Raw genomic sequence first — 17,276 nt, forward strand, 5'->3', positions numbered from 1 at the left:
CGTTTGCTCAGCCTGTCTTTCTGTCTGTGTTTTCACCGTCAATACATGTTGGGGGCTGTCTATTGCTTTGAGGTCTGCTCTGGGGCAGTTTAGATTTCCCTTTCTTTCTTTAGGTTTATTTAGTTCTCCGGCTGTGAACGAGGTGTCTAGGACCACCGTAGGAACACCCCGTGGCTACTGTTAGTTGTTGTGAATAGGATCAGGGGTCTGCAATCCTCTAGCTACCAACCTCTCCGGTTTTCTGGACTTAGCTTGTATTTTTGTTTTTTCCTCCTCCGGTGACTCATTCATAACACGCTCCTATCTGTTTCTGAGGGTTCCTCAATCAGAAACCACTCCGATCGTCAGATTGACTACCTTGCCCGTTCAGTTTTTGAAGCTTCAGAAGCAGCGCTTTTTCCATCTTTCGCGACAATTTGGGTCACTAAGGCAATGGCCGCTTGGGCAGAAGTCTTGATTACTTCCTTCCAGGGCACCAATCTTCCACCGGAGGCAACCACGGTCGCCAGGCTGATAACTCACGCAGCGGACTTTGTAGTGGAGGCCTCTTTTGATGCCGCCAATTGCGCTGCTCAAACTGCCGCTAATGCGATCTCCATTAGAAGCGCCTATGCCTCCGCGACTGGCGGGCGGATGCACATCTAAAAGATCGTGGCCTTCTCTCCCTTTCAAACGGGTCGTCTTTTTGGAGAGAAACTGGATCAGCTCATTTCTGATTCTACCAGGGGAAAAAGTAAATTCCTTCCTCAACAAAAGGCTGTTCGGCCGTTTCTCAACCAACAGCCGACGCGCTTTCGATCTTTTCGCAACAATTCCTGTTGGTCCTCCTCTACTTTCTCTTCCGGATCAGGTCCGTCCCCGCACGGAGACAGAGGCCTCCAGGTCTCATACAGACCTAACCGCTCTTGGAAACCCAAGCCTAGGGCTTCTGGATCTAGGGGAGCCAGAGCTCATAGATCTACCCAATGACTTGTTGTGGTATCCGGAGGACACCAACAGAGTAGGCGATCGCCTACCTTCCTTCAGTCACACCTGGCTCGCGGTCGTCCATGACAAGTGGGTCAGGGAGCTGGTGTCCTCTGGATACAAGATAGTTTTCCTCTCCCCCTCCAACTCTCTTTTTCCTTTCCTCTCCCCCCAAGGGAAAGACAAGAGCCTTCCTTCGGGCTGTTCAGGCTCTCTTAAGGGACGAAGTCATCATTCCAGTCCCTCATCACGAAAGGTTCAGAGGATTTTATTCAAACCTTTTTGTGGTTGCAAAGATGGGTCGCATCGTCCCGTCCTTTCTGGATCTCAAACTGTTAAATCAGTTTGTCAGGGTACGGCGATTCCGAATGGAATCTCTCCAATCAGTTGTCGCTTCCAAGGAAAAAGGAGAGTTCGTAGCATCCATCGACATCAAGGACGCTTAACTTCACATTCCGATCTGCCCGTCCCACCAGCAGTTCCTGCGTTTTGCAATTCACGAGGAACACTTCCAGTTCGTTGCCTTGCCCTTCGGACTCGCCACTGCCCCCAGGATCTTTCCCAAGGTCATGGCGGCTGTCATGGCCATTCTCCACTCTCGGGGAGTAGTGGTGTTACCGTATCAGGACGACCTGCTCATCAAGGGTCCATCCCTTCCAGCCTGCAAGGAATCCGTGGATATAACAGTAAATACACTTTGACGCCTGGGTTGGAAGATAAACTTCGAAAAGTCTTCCCCGAAACCGGCTCAGCAGATTTCCTTTTTAGGAATGATCTTGGACACTTCCCACGGGTTGGTCATTCTCCCTCCAGAAAAGACGCAAGCCTTACAACAGGCAGTGCGGACTCTTTCCCGACCAGCTTCTCACTCCATTCGTTTCAGCATGAGAGTTCTCGGAAAGATGGTGGCTGCGATGGAAGCAGTTCCATTTGCACAGTTCCATCTCCGTCCTTTATAACATGCGTTGCTGTTAGCTTGGGACAAGAACCCGTTCTCCCTGGACCGTCGGATCCTTCTGTCCCTGCGGCTCAGGCAAGCCTTCAGGTGGTGGACACTGAGGTCCTCCCTGAATCAAAGGAGGTCTTTTCTCCCAGTAAGATGGTTGGTAGTAACCACCGACGCAAGTCTTCTCGGCTGGGGTGCGGTCTTTCGTCACCACACGGCACAGGGTCGTTGGTCGACCCGAGAATCATGTCTCCCCATCAACATTTTGGAGATACGAGCGATCAGATTTGCTCTACGGAGTTTCCACCATCTCCTCGCAGGTCGGATTGGATCCTGATGGGGTGACAATGCCATGGCTGTAGCGGGAGGTACCCGGAGCAGGATGGCCATGCACGAAGTGAGTCACATCCGCCATTGGGCCGAGACCAACCATTCGCCCATCTCAGCAATTCACATCCCGGGCGTAGAAAATTGGGCGGCAGATTTTCTCAGTCGCCAAGGCATTCCCTCGGGAGAGTGGTCTCTTCATCCGGAAGTCTTTCAGCAGATTTGTCATCGTTGGGGGACTCCGGATTTGGACCTCATGGCCTCTAGACTAAACAACAAGGTGTCTCGCTTCATTGCCCGATCCATGCGCCATCGGAGCGGACGCCCTAGTTATGCCATGGCACCTTTTCCGGCTCCCGTACATCTTTCCCCCTCTTCTCTTGCTTCCGAGGGTCATCAAGAAGATCAGAGCGGAGGGTGTACCAGTGATCCTAGTCGCGCCATATTGGCCGCGCCGAGCATGGTATGCAGAACTAATGCAACTAGTTGCCGACGTCCCCTGGCTACTTCCAGATTGCACGGATCTGCTTTCTCAGGGCCCGATTTACCACCAGAACTCCGGGGCCCTGTCTTTGACGGCATGGCCATTGAATCCTGGATTTTAGCACAGGCTGGGTTCTTTCACGACATGATTTCCACCATGATTAGTGCTAGGGAGCCTGTGTCCAGGCGTATCTATCACCGCACCTGGAAAATCTTTTCATGGTGCAAGGGTCATGGTCGATCCCCTCTGGTGTTCTCCATTCCGGCTATATTGGAGTTCCTTCAATCCGGATTAAAATCAGGCCTCGAGCTTAGCTCGCTCAAGGGCCAAACTTCGGCCTTGTCAGTGTTTTTCCAACGCAAAATTGCCACCAAACCTCAGGTCAAGACGTTCATTCAAGGAGTTTCCCATGTGGCGCCTCCTTATAGAAGGCCATTGGAATCATGGGACCTTAACCTGGTTCTCGGGGCCTTACAGGAGGCTCCTTTCGAACCGCTGCAGGATGTATCATTGACCGTCCTCTATTACGAATGGGTCACCGAGGAGAAAAAAGCAAAACAAGCTAAGTCACAGAAAACCAGAGAGGTTGGTAACTGTGCAGATTGCAGATCCCTGATCCTACCACACAACTAGCAGCAGCCGTGGAGCATACCTACAATGTTCCTAGACGCTTCATCACAGCCGGAGGACAAAATAAGCCTGAAGCATGAAAAGGGGAAAACTAACTGCCCCAGAGCAGACCCCAAAGGAATAGATAGCCCCCACACATGTATTGACGGTGAAACAAGATGAAGGCACAAACACAGGCAGGAAAATAGGCTGAGCAAACGATGGGGCCCAAACTAACTAGAGAGGAAAGGAAAGACACTGCAACCTGCAAAAAACCCTACAAAAATAATGTCCAACACTTCTGATAGCAAAATTAACCCTGAAGTCTCTAGTCTTCTCCCACTATATCAGCACTCTGAAATATTCTGAGACAGAGCAAAAAGAGACCAAACTAGTAAGGGACAAAAAGCAAATTGGCAAAATACTGATAAATAAGAGTGGAAATTCAGCACAGCCCCCAGCCGGGGCTGGCTGACCACACCAAAAACTGAATAGTCCAACAAAATCAAGTGTGAACATTAGCAGAAAAACTTATCTTTAAGATGACTGGAACAGAGCCGAAAACCAAGAGCTGAACAGCCAGAAGGAATCACCAGCAACTGAATAGGGCGTCGGCTGTCTTAAATCCAATCTGAGACTCCTGAGGTCCAATCATCATCCTCATTCTCAGGTGGCAGATCTCCACGGATCAAATCAGCCTCACTACCTCCTGTTACCACCAGAGGGAGTCTGGAAGGAGAACTCACAACTGGTGAACCAGAGAATGAGCTCACAACAGTACCCCCCCCTTGAGGAGGGGTCGCCGAACCCTCATCCACGCCACCAGGACGATAAGGATGGGCCCAGTGAAAAGCACGAACCAATCTATTGGCATGAATATCGGAGGCAGAGGCCCAAGAATTATCCTCCTGACCATAACCCTTCCATTTGACCAAATACTGGAGTCTCCGTCTAACCAAACGAGAATCCAATATTTTCTCTACCTCATATTCCATATTGCCTTCAACCAACACAGGGTCAGGAGGTGCTGCCATAGGAACCACTGGCTCAACAAACCTCTTCAACAGAGATTTGTGAAATACGTTAAGGATCTTGAACGTAACTGGAAGAGCCAATAGAAACGAAACAGGTTTAAGAATTTCCAAAATCTTATAAGGACCAATAAATCTTGGCTTAAATTTAGGAGATGCAACCTTCATAGGAATATTCTTAGACGACAACCAAACCATATCACCCACTTTAAACCGGGGACCAATGGTCCTATGCCGGGTGGAAAATCGCTGGGCCTTTTCCTGAGAGTGACAACTTATCCACCACTTGGTCCCATATCTGCTGCATCCTCTTATCCACAGTGTCCACACCTGGGCAGGACGAAGATTCCACTTGCCCTGAAGAGAATCGAGGATGAAACCCAAAATTACAGAAAAAGGGTGACATCAAAGTGGCAGAACTAGCTCTATTGTTCAGTGCGAATTCGGCCAAGGGCAAAAATGAGACCCAATCATCCTGATCAGCAGATTTAAAACATCTCAAATAAGACTCCAAGGTCTGGTTTGTTCTCTCAGTCTGTCCATTGGTCTGGGGATGAAACGCGGAGGAGAAGGATAACTGAATTCCCAGATTGGAACAAAAGGCTTTCCAGAATCTGGAAACAAACTGGACTCCTCTGTCGGACACAATGTTCTCAGGAATCCCATATAACCGAACCACCTGTTGTAAAACAAGGGCACCAACTCAGCGGAAGATGGCAACTTTGGGAGTGGTACAAGATGGACCATCTTGGAAAATTGCTCACAAATCACCCAGATAACAGTCATTCTCTGAGAGACAGGAAGATCAGAAATAAAATCCATTGAGATATGGGTCCATGGCCTCTTGGGCACCGGCAAGGGCATCAGCAACCCACTAGAAAGAGAATAGGGTTTAGACCGAGAACAGGGTTTAGACGAAGAACAAGACCCAAAGGCTGTACAAAATTCCTGACGTCACGAGATAAGGCAGGCCACCAAAAGTACCGACTCACCAAATCTCTGGTACCAAAAATACCTGGATTAGCAGCCAATGCGAAGCAATGAATTTCAGACATCACTCTTTCTCCACTGGTCAGGAACATACAATTTTCCCATAGGGCAACGCTCAGGTTTATCCTCCTGAAATTCCTCCAGGGCGCGTCTCAAATCGGGCGAAATGGCAGAAAGAACTACCCCCTCACCTAGGATGGTAGTAGGCTCGGTCACACTAAGAGAATCGGCAAAGAAACTCCTAGAAAGGGCGTCTGCCTTAACATTCTTAGTGCCCGGAAGAAAAGAGACCACAAAATTAAAACGCGTGAAAAACAAGGCCCATCTAGCCTGTCTAGGATTCAAGCGTTTGGCCAAATCCAGATAAATCAAATTCTTGTGATCGGTGAGGACCACAACTTGATGTCTAGCTCCCTCCAACCAATGTCTTCACTCCTCAAATGCCCACTTCATGGCCAACAATTCCTGATTCCCCACGTCATAGTTGCGTTCAGATGGGGAGAACTTTTGAGAAAAGAAGGCACAGGGATTCATGTTAGAAGTCACAGGGTCTGTTTGGGACAAAACAGCTCCTGCACCAATCTCAGAAGCATCTACCTCCACCTGAAATGGAAGTGAGACATCAGGTTGCCGTAAAACTGGAGCTGAAGTAAATCTGTGCTTAAGCTCCTGAAATGCTGAGATAGCCTCAGGAGACCAATTCAGCATATCCGCGCCCTTCTTGGTCAGATCAGTCAGTGGTTTGACAATACCAGAAAAATTACCTATAAATTTACGATAGAAATTAGCAAAACCCAAAAACTTCTGGAGGGCCTTCAAAGAAGTAGGCTGAACCCAATCATAAATGGCCTGTACCTTGGCCAGGTCCATTTCAATAGTCGATGGAGATAAGATAAATCCCAAAAATGAAATCCTCTGTACACCAAAGAGGCATTTCGATCCCTTAACAAACAGGGAATTCTCTCTCAAAATCCGGAACACAGTCCGGACGTGTTCCACATGAGAATCCCAATCACTAGAAAAGATCAAAATACCATCCAGATAGATGATCAAAAACTTATCCACAAAGTCACGGAAAATATCATTCATAAAGGACTGGAAGACAGAAGGGGCATTAGTGAGCCCAAAAGGCATCACCAGGTACTCAAAATGTCCCTCCAGAGTATTAAACACCATCTTCCATTCATCCCTGTGCTTGATGCGAATAAGATTATGCGCCCCCCTGAGGTCAAGCTTAGTAAACCAGCAGGCACTCTTAACTCTGGAGAATAAATCAGGCATCAGAGGTAACGGGTACTGATATTTAACCGTCATCTTGTTAAGGGAGCGATAATCAATACACGGTCTTAATGAACCATCTTTCTTGGCCCCCCCCAAAAAAACCAGCACCTAAAGGTGACGAGGATGGTCTAATATGACCCTTCTCCAATGACTCCTTAATATAGGATCGCATAGCATCATGTTCGGGTACTGATAAGTTGAAAAGCCGACCCTTGGGAAATTTACACCCAGGCATCAACTCAATTGCACAGTCATAACTCCTATGAGGAGGCAAAGACGCAGACTTGCTCTCACTAAATACATCAGAAAAATCAGCTAGATAATCAGGAATACCATGAGACTGAGGAGAGGTGGAGAAAACAGGAGCGTCCCTAAGAACACACTGACAACCCCAACTCACCACAGACACAGATTTCCAATCCAAAACTGGATTATGAGTTTGCAACCAAGGAAAACCCAGAACAATAGTATCATGCAAATTATGCAGCACCAAAAATTTACAATTTTCTTGGTGGTCTGGGGCAACTCGCATTGTCACCTGGGTCCAAAACTGAGGTTTATTCTCTGCCGAAGGAGTAGCATCAATACCCCTCAAAGGAATAGGCGTCCGCAGAGGCGTCATGGAAAAACCACAACGTTTAGCAAAGTCCAAATCCATCAGATTCAACGCTGCTCCTGAATCCACAAAAGCCTTCGTGGAAAACGTGGATAAGGAGCAGATCAGAGTAATTGCCAAAATAAACTTAGGTTGTATACTGCCCACAGCAAATGTGTGTTCAAAACGTTTCTCTCGTTTTGGGCAGACAGAAATAGTATGAGAGACGTCTCCACAGAAAAAACACAGCTTATTATGCCTTCTAAACTCTTGACGTTGCGCCCTAGACAAAACCCCATCACATTGCATAGGTTCAGATGTTTGTTCAAAAGGTGGCAGCGCCTCCCGTGTCGTTTTACATTCACGTAAACGCCGATCAACTTGAATGGCTAATGACATAGAATCATCCAGACCAGAGGGAACAGGAAATCCCACCATAACATCTTTTACGGTCTCTGATAAACCCTTCCGAAAGAGAGCTGCCAATGCACTATCATTCCATGTAGTAAGGACCGCCCACTTTCGGAAATTTTGACAGTATAACTCTGCAGAATCCTGACCCTGGTTTAATGCCAACAGGGTTCTCTCAGCTTGATCAACAGCATTAGGTTCACCATACAACAACCCCAAGGCTTGAAAAAATGCATCCACATTAGTCAGAATAGGATTTTCAGGTGTCAGATAAAAAGCACAAACCTGGGGATCGCCGCGCAGTAAGGAGATGACAATATTAACCTGCTGCACAGAGCTCCCCCGATGAATTAGGCTTCAAGGCAAGAAATAATTTACAATTATTCTTAAAATTCTGAAATTTAGACCGATCCCCAGAAAACACATCAGGAGTAGGGATCTTAGGTTCAGCAGCATGTGACTGAATGAGGTAGGTGGAAATTCCCTGCACTTCAGCAGCCAGCTGCTCCACACAATCAGACAATTGCTTAATCTCCATTAGGAAAAAGAAAAAAAAATCCTCCTACGGCGCCAGAGAAAAAATATATAAAAAAAAAAATTCTGACACTTTTTTTTTTTTTTTTTTACAACTTTTTCCTGCTTTTGAGTACCCTAGAATCTGCGGTATGGCTGGTGATTCTGTTATGAATGGGTCACCGAGGAGAAAAAAGCAAAACAAGCTAAGTCACAGAAAACCAGAGAGGTTGGTAACTATGCAGATTGCAGATCCCTGATCCTACCACACAACTAGCAGCAGACGTGGAGCGTACCTACGATGTTCCTAGACGCTTCGTCACAGCCGGAGGACTAAATAAGCCTGAAGCATGAAAAGGGGAAAACTAACTGCCCCAGAGCAGACCCCAAAGGAATAGATAGCCCCCACACATGTATTGACGGTGAAACAAGATGAAGGCACAAACACAGGCAGGAAAATAGGCTGAGCAAAGGATGGGGCCCAAACTAACTAGAGAGGAAAGGAAAGACACTGTCTGCAACCTGCAAAAAACCCTACAAAAATAATGTCCAACACTTCTGATAGCAAAATTAACCCTGAAGTCACTAGACTTCTCCCACTATATCAGCACTCTGAAATATTCTGAGACAGAGCAAAAAGAGACCAAACTAGTAAGGGACGAAAAGCAAATTGGCAAAATACTGATAAATAAGAGTGGAAATTCAGCACAGCCCCCAGCCGAGGCTGGCTGACCACACCAAAAAACTGAATAGTCCAACAAGATCAAGTGTGAACATTAGCAGAAAAACTTATCTTTAGATGACTGGAACAGAGCTGAAAACCAAGAGCTGAACAGCCAGAAGGAATCACCAGCAACTGAATAGGGAGTTGGCTGTCTTAAATCCAATCTGAGACTCCTGAGGTCCAATCGTCATTCTCAGGTGGCAGATCTCCACCGATCAAATCAGCCTCACTACCTCCTGTTACCACCAGAGGGAGTCTGAAAGGAGAACTCACAACTGGTGAACCAGAGAATGAACTCACAACAGTCCTCTCTTGGAAAGTGGTCTTTCTAGTGGCAATTACGTCAATCAGACGAGTTTCGGAATTGGCAGCCCTGTCCTGCCGTTCTCCGTTCCTGAATTTTCATCAAGACAAGGTAGTTCTCAGGACATCCCCGTCCTTCCTGCCCAAGGTTGTCTCCTCTTTCCATTTCAACGAGGAAATTGTTTTTCTTTCCTCTTGTCCGGCGCCAGTCCATCGCATTGAGAAGGCCCTCCACACCCTGGATGTGGTTACGGCGCTGAGACGGTACATCTCGCTGACGGCTCCCTTCCGCAAGTCAGGTGCCCTGTTCATACTTCCAGAGGGGCATAGGAAGTGTCTAGCCACTTCAAAAGCAACGCTAGCCAGGTGGATTCGCTTAGCGATTCAGGAATCCTACCGTGTCAGGAACGCACCTGTCCCAGCGGGGATTAATGCGCACTCTACCCGGTCAGTGGGCGCCTCTTGGGCTATTCGGCACCAGGCCTCGGCAGAACAGGTCTGCAAGGCTGCAACTTGGTCCAGTCTGCATACTTTTACAAAACATTACCAAATTCATTCTCAGGCCTCTGCGGATTCAGCTCTCGGCAGTACCTCAGTGTTGACTCAGTGGTACATGGGGTTTTAGCAGATGTATGCTCCACACCCAGGGACTGCTTTAGGACGTCCCACTGTCTCTGTGTGCCCCAATGAGGCGTAGGAGAAATAGGGATTTTTGTGTACTCACTGTAAAATCCTTTTCTCCGAGCCATTCATTGGGGGACACACAGACAGTGGGTGTTATGCTGCTTGCCACTAGGAGGACACTAAGTAAACCAGAAAAAAAGTTAACTCCTCCCCTGCAGTATACACCCTCTCGCTGGAAGAGATATCTCATGACCCCAGGCCTCTCTTAAAGGGATCCCCCGGTATGGAAGTTAGGACAGTTCCACTCAGCTCTGTGGTTCTGACCCCAGGGTCTCTTAAAGGGATCATTGGTATGGAATTTAGGGCAAATCCACTCTGCGCTTTGGTACTGACCCCAGGCCCTTCTTAAAGGGATCTCCTGTATGCAAGTCAGGGCAAATCCACTCAGCGCTCTGGTTCTGATCCCAGGCTCTCTTAAAGGGATCCTCGGTACGGAAGTGAGGGAAAATCCGCTCTGCTCTTTGGTACTGACCCCAGGCCTCTCTTAAAGGGATCTCCGGTAAGGAAGTTAGGGTAAATCCCTCAGTGCTCTGATTCTCACCCCAGGCTTCTATTAAAGGGATCATTGGTATGGAAGTCAGGGCAAATCCACTCAGCACTCTGGTTCTGACGCCAGGCCTCTCTTAAAGGGATCCCCGGTATGGAAGTTAGGACCGTTCCACTCAGCACTCTGGTTCTGACTCCAGGCTGATGGGATGATGTGGGATATTAGTTGTAGTTGTCCGGTGGCTCTGGCTGATGGGATGATGTGGGATATTAGTGGTAGTAGTCCGGTAGCTCTGGCTGACGGGATGGTGTGGGATATTATAGTGAATGCGGCTATGCGGAATGGGTGGGGATCTACACTCATATATATATATAGGACCGTGAGGAAGGCACATAGTGCTGAAACATGTAGTCCCTTGCTGGAATGCTACTAATTGATTGGAGTTCCTTATACTTTTTATGATATAATGGATTAATAAAGAAGAAGTTTTTACAAATCTGGTGAACTTTCATCCTTTTGCTGGATCCCCATTTCCTCATATCTATCTCTCTCTCTCTCTCTCTCTCTCTCTCTCTCTCTCTCTCTCTCTCTCTCTCTGTATATATATATATATATATATATATATACATAATAATTTGTTATAACTTACCGTAGTTAGTTATTATGCCTGGGAAGCGCTGGGCTCTTCAGCTAGTACATTATATTACTGATCCTGAGTTTACATCCTGTATTATACCCCAAAGCTGCACTCTCTATTCTGCTGGTGCAGTCACTGTGTACGTACATTACATTACTGATCCTGAGTTACCTCCTGTATTATACCCCAGAGCTGCACTCACTATTCTGCTGGTGCAGTCACTGTGTACATACATTACTGATCCTGAGTTACATCTTGTATTATACTCCAGAGCTGCACTCACAATTCTGCTGGTACAGTCACTGTGTACATACATTACATTACTGATCCTGACATCCTGTATTATACCCCAGAGCTGCACTCACTATTCTGCTGGTGCAGGAACTGTGTACATGCATTACATTACTGATCCTGAGTTACATCCTGTATTATACTCCAGAGCTGCACTCACTATTCTGCTGGTGCAGTCACTGTGTACATACATTACTGATCCTGAGTTACCTCCTGTATTATACCCCAGAGCTGCACTCACTATTCTGCTGGTGCAGTCACTGTGTACATACATTACATTACTGATCCTGTACTGATCCTGAGTTACATCCTGTATTATACTCCAGAGCTGCACTCACTATTCTGCTGGTGCAGTCACTGTGTACATACATTACTGATCCTGAGTTACCTCCTGTATTATACCCCAGAGCTGCACTCACTATTCTGCTGGTGCAGTCACTGTGTACATACATTACTGATCCTGAGTTACATCTTGTATTATACTCCAGAGCTGCACTCACTATTCTGCTGGTGCAGTCACTGTGTACATACATTACATTACTGATCCTGAGTTACCTCCTGTATTATACCCCAGAGCTGCACTCACTATTCTGCTGGTGCAGTCACTGTGTACATACATTACATTACTGATCCTGTACTGATCCTGAGTTACATCCTGTATTATACTCCAGAGCTGCAATCACTATTCTGCAGGTGCAGTCACTGTGTACATACATTACATTACTGATCCTGAGTTACATCCTGTATTATACTCCAGAGCTGCACTCACTATTATGCCACAATTAACGGTGCTTTTCAGCCTCACCCTTCCACTGTTGATGCTGACATCTGGTGTAGGAGTGCACCCCCAATATGTTTGGTGAGGTCCTTATTATTGAGAAGTAAGAACCTTGGCTGATGGAAGCGAGTGCTGGTGAACGCCATCCTCCTCACCTCCCTGTGCTTCACCATCACACTGATTAATGGATCTGCCCGGTGTCACACAGAAACAGATATGACTTTAATATTATAAAATTCAGCAAAAATTTAAGGCAAATGTGCATGTTATTTCTAAATATATATGTTGTAAGATTTGAAATATAATACAGTTGTGTGCACAAATGGACAAAATCAGAGTTGAAGGGCAAATCGGAAATGAGCAAAACAACTACGAAAAAGAATCTGAAAAACTGATGTCCAATATTGAGGGAAAAAATGAATATTCACAAAATTAATTACATATAAAATGGCGGGAATACAAATACCAAGATGGAAAGGTCAAAACTAGGAATCCACGTGGCACCAATATATTGCACATAGGAGAAAATAATAAATAATGCGGCCATATGTGATCACAAATAGATATCAAAAATTTTATATATATACAAAATAGCCAAAAAATTTGAGATCTGCAATTATAAATAAACTGATAAGGTGCCAAAGTGCAAAAAAATTGGTGAATAGAGCAAATCGGTGTTAAAATAAGCAATAAAGTGCCAGATGCATGTTAAATAGATCCCAGCTGAATATATTAGCATATACAGTAAGGTGCCAAATGCAAAAAAGGGTAATTGAACTGTATGTTGAATGTATATAAACTCATATGATACAGGCCCAGTGGCTGGTTAATATAAGCCTCTATATTAGCGTTATAGGTAAAAAGTATCAAGATACAATAAGGTGCCAGTAGAGACTATCAATAGTCTCAAAGGTTGAGATCTATATATATAATGTGATCTGTCACTGTAGTGATAGGGCTTGAATAAATCACAGCAGGATATACCAGATTATAAAGTGGCAATTCATATGCTACAGGCCCAGTGGCTGCTTACTCAAAGCCTCAATGCATAGTGCTATATCAAAAGGTATCAAGATTCATAACTAAAAAAGAGCCCAATCAATACCTGGTGCCCGTGATACAGGATTCCTAGGATGCGCCCGACCCCGACGCGCGTTTCAGCATCTGCTCTTTCCATCTTGGTATTTGTATTCCCGCCATTTTATATGTAATCAATTTTGTGAATAAAATATTCATTTTTTCCTCAATATTGGACATCAGTTTTTCGGATTCTTTTTTGTAGTTCTTTAATATTAAAATCCTGGAAACCTCTTGTGGTAAACAGGAGACTGGAAGGGTTTAGTAGACCTTCTCTTACTGGTAGGATGGTAGTCGCTCCTTGTGTACACAGCTTCATCTCCTAATAGTGACCCTGTTGTTCTCTCTAGGTCCAGTGTTGTGTTCAGATGGGAGAGAAGAATGAAAACCTAATGGCTTCTCACATCGAGAAAATCACCCTGGGAATAAGCAAGATTCTGGGTGAGTGACCATGTGCGGCCGGACCTACAGTGTTGAACAAAAGTTATGCTGCATAGTAAGAATGGTTTACAAAATGGAAGTGGTAATAGTTTATTATTTTGAATTAACAATTAAATAAGCAAAATAGAAATCTAAATCACATCAATATCCCTTTGCCTTCAAAACATTTCCAGTTCTCCTAGCTACACTTGTACTCCATTTTTGATGGAAAACCCTTATTCATCACTCAGTACCATCAGGGAGGCGTCTGTTTGGCTCCAAATTTATTCTGCCATAGAACAATGACCCCAAACATCCATCAATGTATAGAAGAGCCAAGGAGTCCTGGAAGTGATGATACAGACCCCACAGAGCCCTGATCTCACATCATCCAGTCTGTCTGGGATCACATGAAAAGATAGGATCTGCACAGGTGACATCCACAGAAGATCGGTAGTCAGTCCTCCAAGATGTTTGGAGCAACATCCTGCCGAGTTCCTTCAAAAACTGTGAGCAAGTGTATCTAGAAGAAATGATGACAAAGGAAAAGGTGGTCACCAAATATCGATGTGATTTACAGATCCTTTTTTCTTTTCTTCTTTCACTTTGCTATTTGTTAATTGTTAAGATTTTATTTTTTAACACTTCTATGTTTTGAAAGCATTCTTAGTTTTCAGATTTTTCACCACACCTTAAACGTTTGCACAGTACAGCATATATGGAGGATGCTCTGTAACGTTAGTCGTATGCATAAGAGAAGCCAGCGCTGCACATCACTTCCCCACCTCACTTTCCATGTATATGTCTAGTTTGGACAGAGCCCTGTTTTATTTCAGTAAGAGATAAGCGGTATGTAAATTTTGCCATTGCCGCTTCTCTCCAGGATTAGAAACGATCACTCTGTTGTGACTTTTCCCATATTTTCCTGTATGAGAGGAGTGGATTGCTCACCTCCTATTTCTGCCTGGGTACCTAAAAACCAAGTCACCACTGATCAGATATCCCATGGCTATAACATAAATGCATGTTGCTGGAGTACCCCCTTTTTATGGATGGGGATGATCGCCTTCATTACTAAGCAAAGAATATGGCCTTCCTGGCAGAGCTGCTACATGTGACCACCAGTTAGTTTTGCTCCACAGATGCCACACAGCTGACTGACATATTTCAGACTTTTTAGGAAATTTGTGAAACGTTTTTAGGGCCCTAAAGCCAATAATAAGCGTTCCAGTGCATCTACCACTCTGATTTCTGTCTCTTACACCTCTGCACGTTTTTCGAGTCCCTTTTCGCTCCTTGCCTAAGTGAAAATCGCTGCTGTACAAATATCACTGATGGCAAAGGACGTTCCCACGATCACTGCTGATTGTGTCCTGCTCCATTGTAGCCATCATCAGTTTTCTAGGATCCTATCTCCTGTGTGTGGTCGTGTCTCCCAGTAATACTAAAGGGCAGGGCTGTGGAGTCAGTAAGCCAAACCTCCGACCCCTCAATATTCCTGACTCCACCGCACTGGTCACTACTGAGCATGTGCCTAAAGTGCAGCACAGATTCATCTCCAGTCCGACCCCACAGCACTGGTCACTACGGAGCATGTGCATAAAGGGCAGCACAGATTCATCTCCTCCGACTCCACAGCACTGGTCACAACTGAGCATGTGCATAAAGTGCAGCACAGATTCATCTCATCGATGACCCCACAACACTGGTCACTACTGAGCATGTGCATAAAGTGCAGCACAGATTCATCTCCACTCCGACCCCACAAAAATGGTCACAACTGAGCATGTGCATAAAGTACAGCACAGATTCATCTCAACTCCGACCCCACAGCACTGGTCACTACGGAGCATGTGCATAAAGGGCAGCACAGATTCATCTCATCTATGACCCCACAGCACTGGTCACTACTGAGCATGTGCATAAAGTGCAGCACAGATTCATCTCCACTCCGACCCCACAGCGCTGTGATAATATGAGCTAGGGAGGGCACCACTAAATAGACATAGGGATACTTCTGCAGTCAGTATAAACAAGTACAAAAAAAAAATATGAAGAAAAAGCTACTGACCAGAAGGCAGGGATCACCTCAATACAATAATTTTTATTAGGTACACATAGACAGCACCATATAAAAACATTTGAAAAGTCATAGACATGACATATATACAAAACACCAAGGAAAGCTCATAATAAAGCTCTGAAGACACACCCCTAAGAGAGCAGTGATGAGTACACTACAAATGGCTTAATGTTCAAAACAACATATGTACAAAAATAGCACCATATAAAATATTATTTATGTGCAAATTGTTATAGAACACTTCATAAAGAAACTTAGCATACTTTGTAATAATGTATAACTATACAAGCGAAACCTGCATGAAAACTATTAGGACAACAAAGCCCATGGAAATGAATGGGCAATCGTGATCATTGACAATAGCCAAATGTGCTGGTGTGATATCCAAAAAACACAATGTGCAGGTCAAGACACTCTGAGAATGGACACAGGCACCAATGAGAGTCATCCAAAAAATATATCACACAAAATCTAGGTGTAAATCCTGCACACAATATCCCAGTGCAGTACCATATGCTAATAAAGGCTTGTAGAAAATACCCAGACATATGTCATATGCTAACAAAGCCCATGAAAATGATTGGACCAACAAGATAATGAAAAAAGAGCCACAGGTATTGACATAAATGGACAGTCAAAAATATGTGCAGTGTGCAGGAGAAGGGCACAATAGAAATGGATCAGGACACCAATAAGGATTGCCTGCAAAAAGAAATCTCAAAAAAAAAAAAAAATGAATGAGTCCTGCACTCTCTGTCCCAATACAATACCGCTCAGATAGGGGGAGCTTGTGGGCTATTGTCAATGATCACGATTGCCCATTCATTTTCATGGGCTTTGTTGTCCTAATAGTTTTCATGCAGGTTTCCCTTGTATAGTCATACATTATTACCAAGTATGCCAAGTTTCTTTATGAAGTGTTCTATAACAATTTGCACATAAATAATATTTTATACTGTGCTATTTTTGTACGTATGTTGTTTTGAACATTAAGGCTAGTTTCACATTTGCGTTTCAGGACGCAGCGATGGCCTGCGCACGGCCGCCGCTAAGCCCCGCCCCCTGCTGCGCCTCCTCCGGTAGCTCCGCCTACCGGCGCAGGACGCTGCATACGTCCTGCGTCCCCTATCCTTATCACTGGGGAAGCAGGCCGTGCGCAGTATGCGTTTGGCGGCGCATGCGTCCTTTTGACGGTGCGCCGAGCAGCGCCAAACGCAACCTGTTGCAATTTGGTTGTGCTCGGCGCACCGTCAAAAGAACGCATGCGCCGCCAAACGCATACTGCACACGGCCTGCGTCCCCAGTGTTAATGGGGACGCATGCAGCGTCATGCGTCAATAGGCGGAGCTACCGGCGGAGGCGCGACAGGGGGCGGGGCTTAGCGGCGGCCGTGCGCAGGCCGTCGCTGCGCCCTGAAACGCAAATGTGAAACTAGCCTTGGCCATTTGTAGTATAATCATCACTGCTCTCTTAGGGGTGTGTCTTCAGAGCTTTATTATGAGCTTTCCTTGGTGTTTTGTATATATGTCATGTTTATGACTTTTTAAATGTTTTTATATGGTGTTGTCTATGTGTACCTAATAAAAATTATTGTATTGAGGTGATCCCTGCCTTCTGGTCAGTAGCTCTTTCTTTAAAT

At 45.4% G+C, this 17,276-nt stretch overlaps 1 protein-coding gene across 6 annotated transcripts in view; it reads left to right on the forward strand.

Moving 5' to 3' along the window:
* The window catches only part of TPGS2 (tubulin polyglutamylase complex subunit 2), a 67,453-nt gene that overhangs the window by 4,175 nt on the left and 46,002 nt on the right, over nt 1-17,276 (forward strand). For all 6 annotated transcript variants that reach the window (XR_012234850.1, XR_012234848.1, XR_012234849.1 and 3 more), the window contains exon 2: nt 13,485-13,575. Coding sequence is in view for 3 of the 6 variants with exons in the window: in XM_073589802.1 (XP_073445903.1) it covers nt 13,503-13,575 (73 nt within the window). In the remaining 3 variants the exon portion in view is untranslated. The remainder of the gene's footprint in view (nt 1-13,484; nt 13,576-17,276) is intronic.

The sequence above is a fragment of the Dendrobates tinctorius genome, unplaced genomic scaffold (genome assembly GCF_039654945.1).
Source record: "Dendrobates tinctorius isolate UK_male_01 unplaced genomic scaffold, ASM3965494v1 ptg000113l, whole genome shotgun sequence".
Lineage (NCBI taxonomy): Eukaryota > Metazoa > Chordata > Amphibia > Anura > Dendrobatidae > Dendrobates > Dendrobates tinctorius.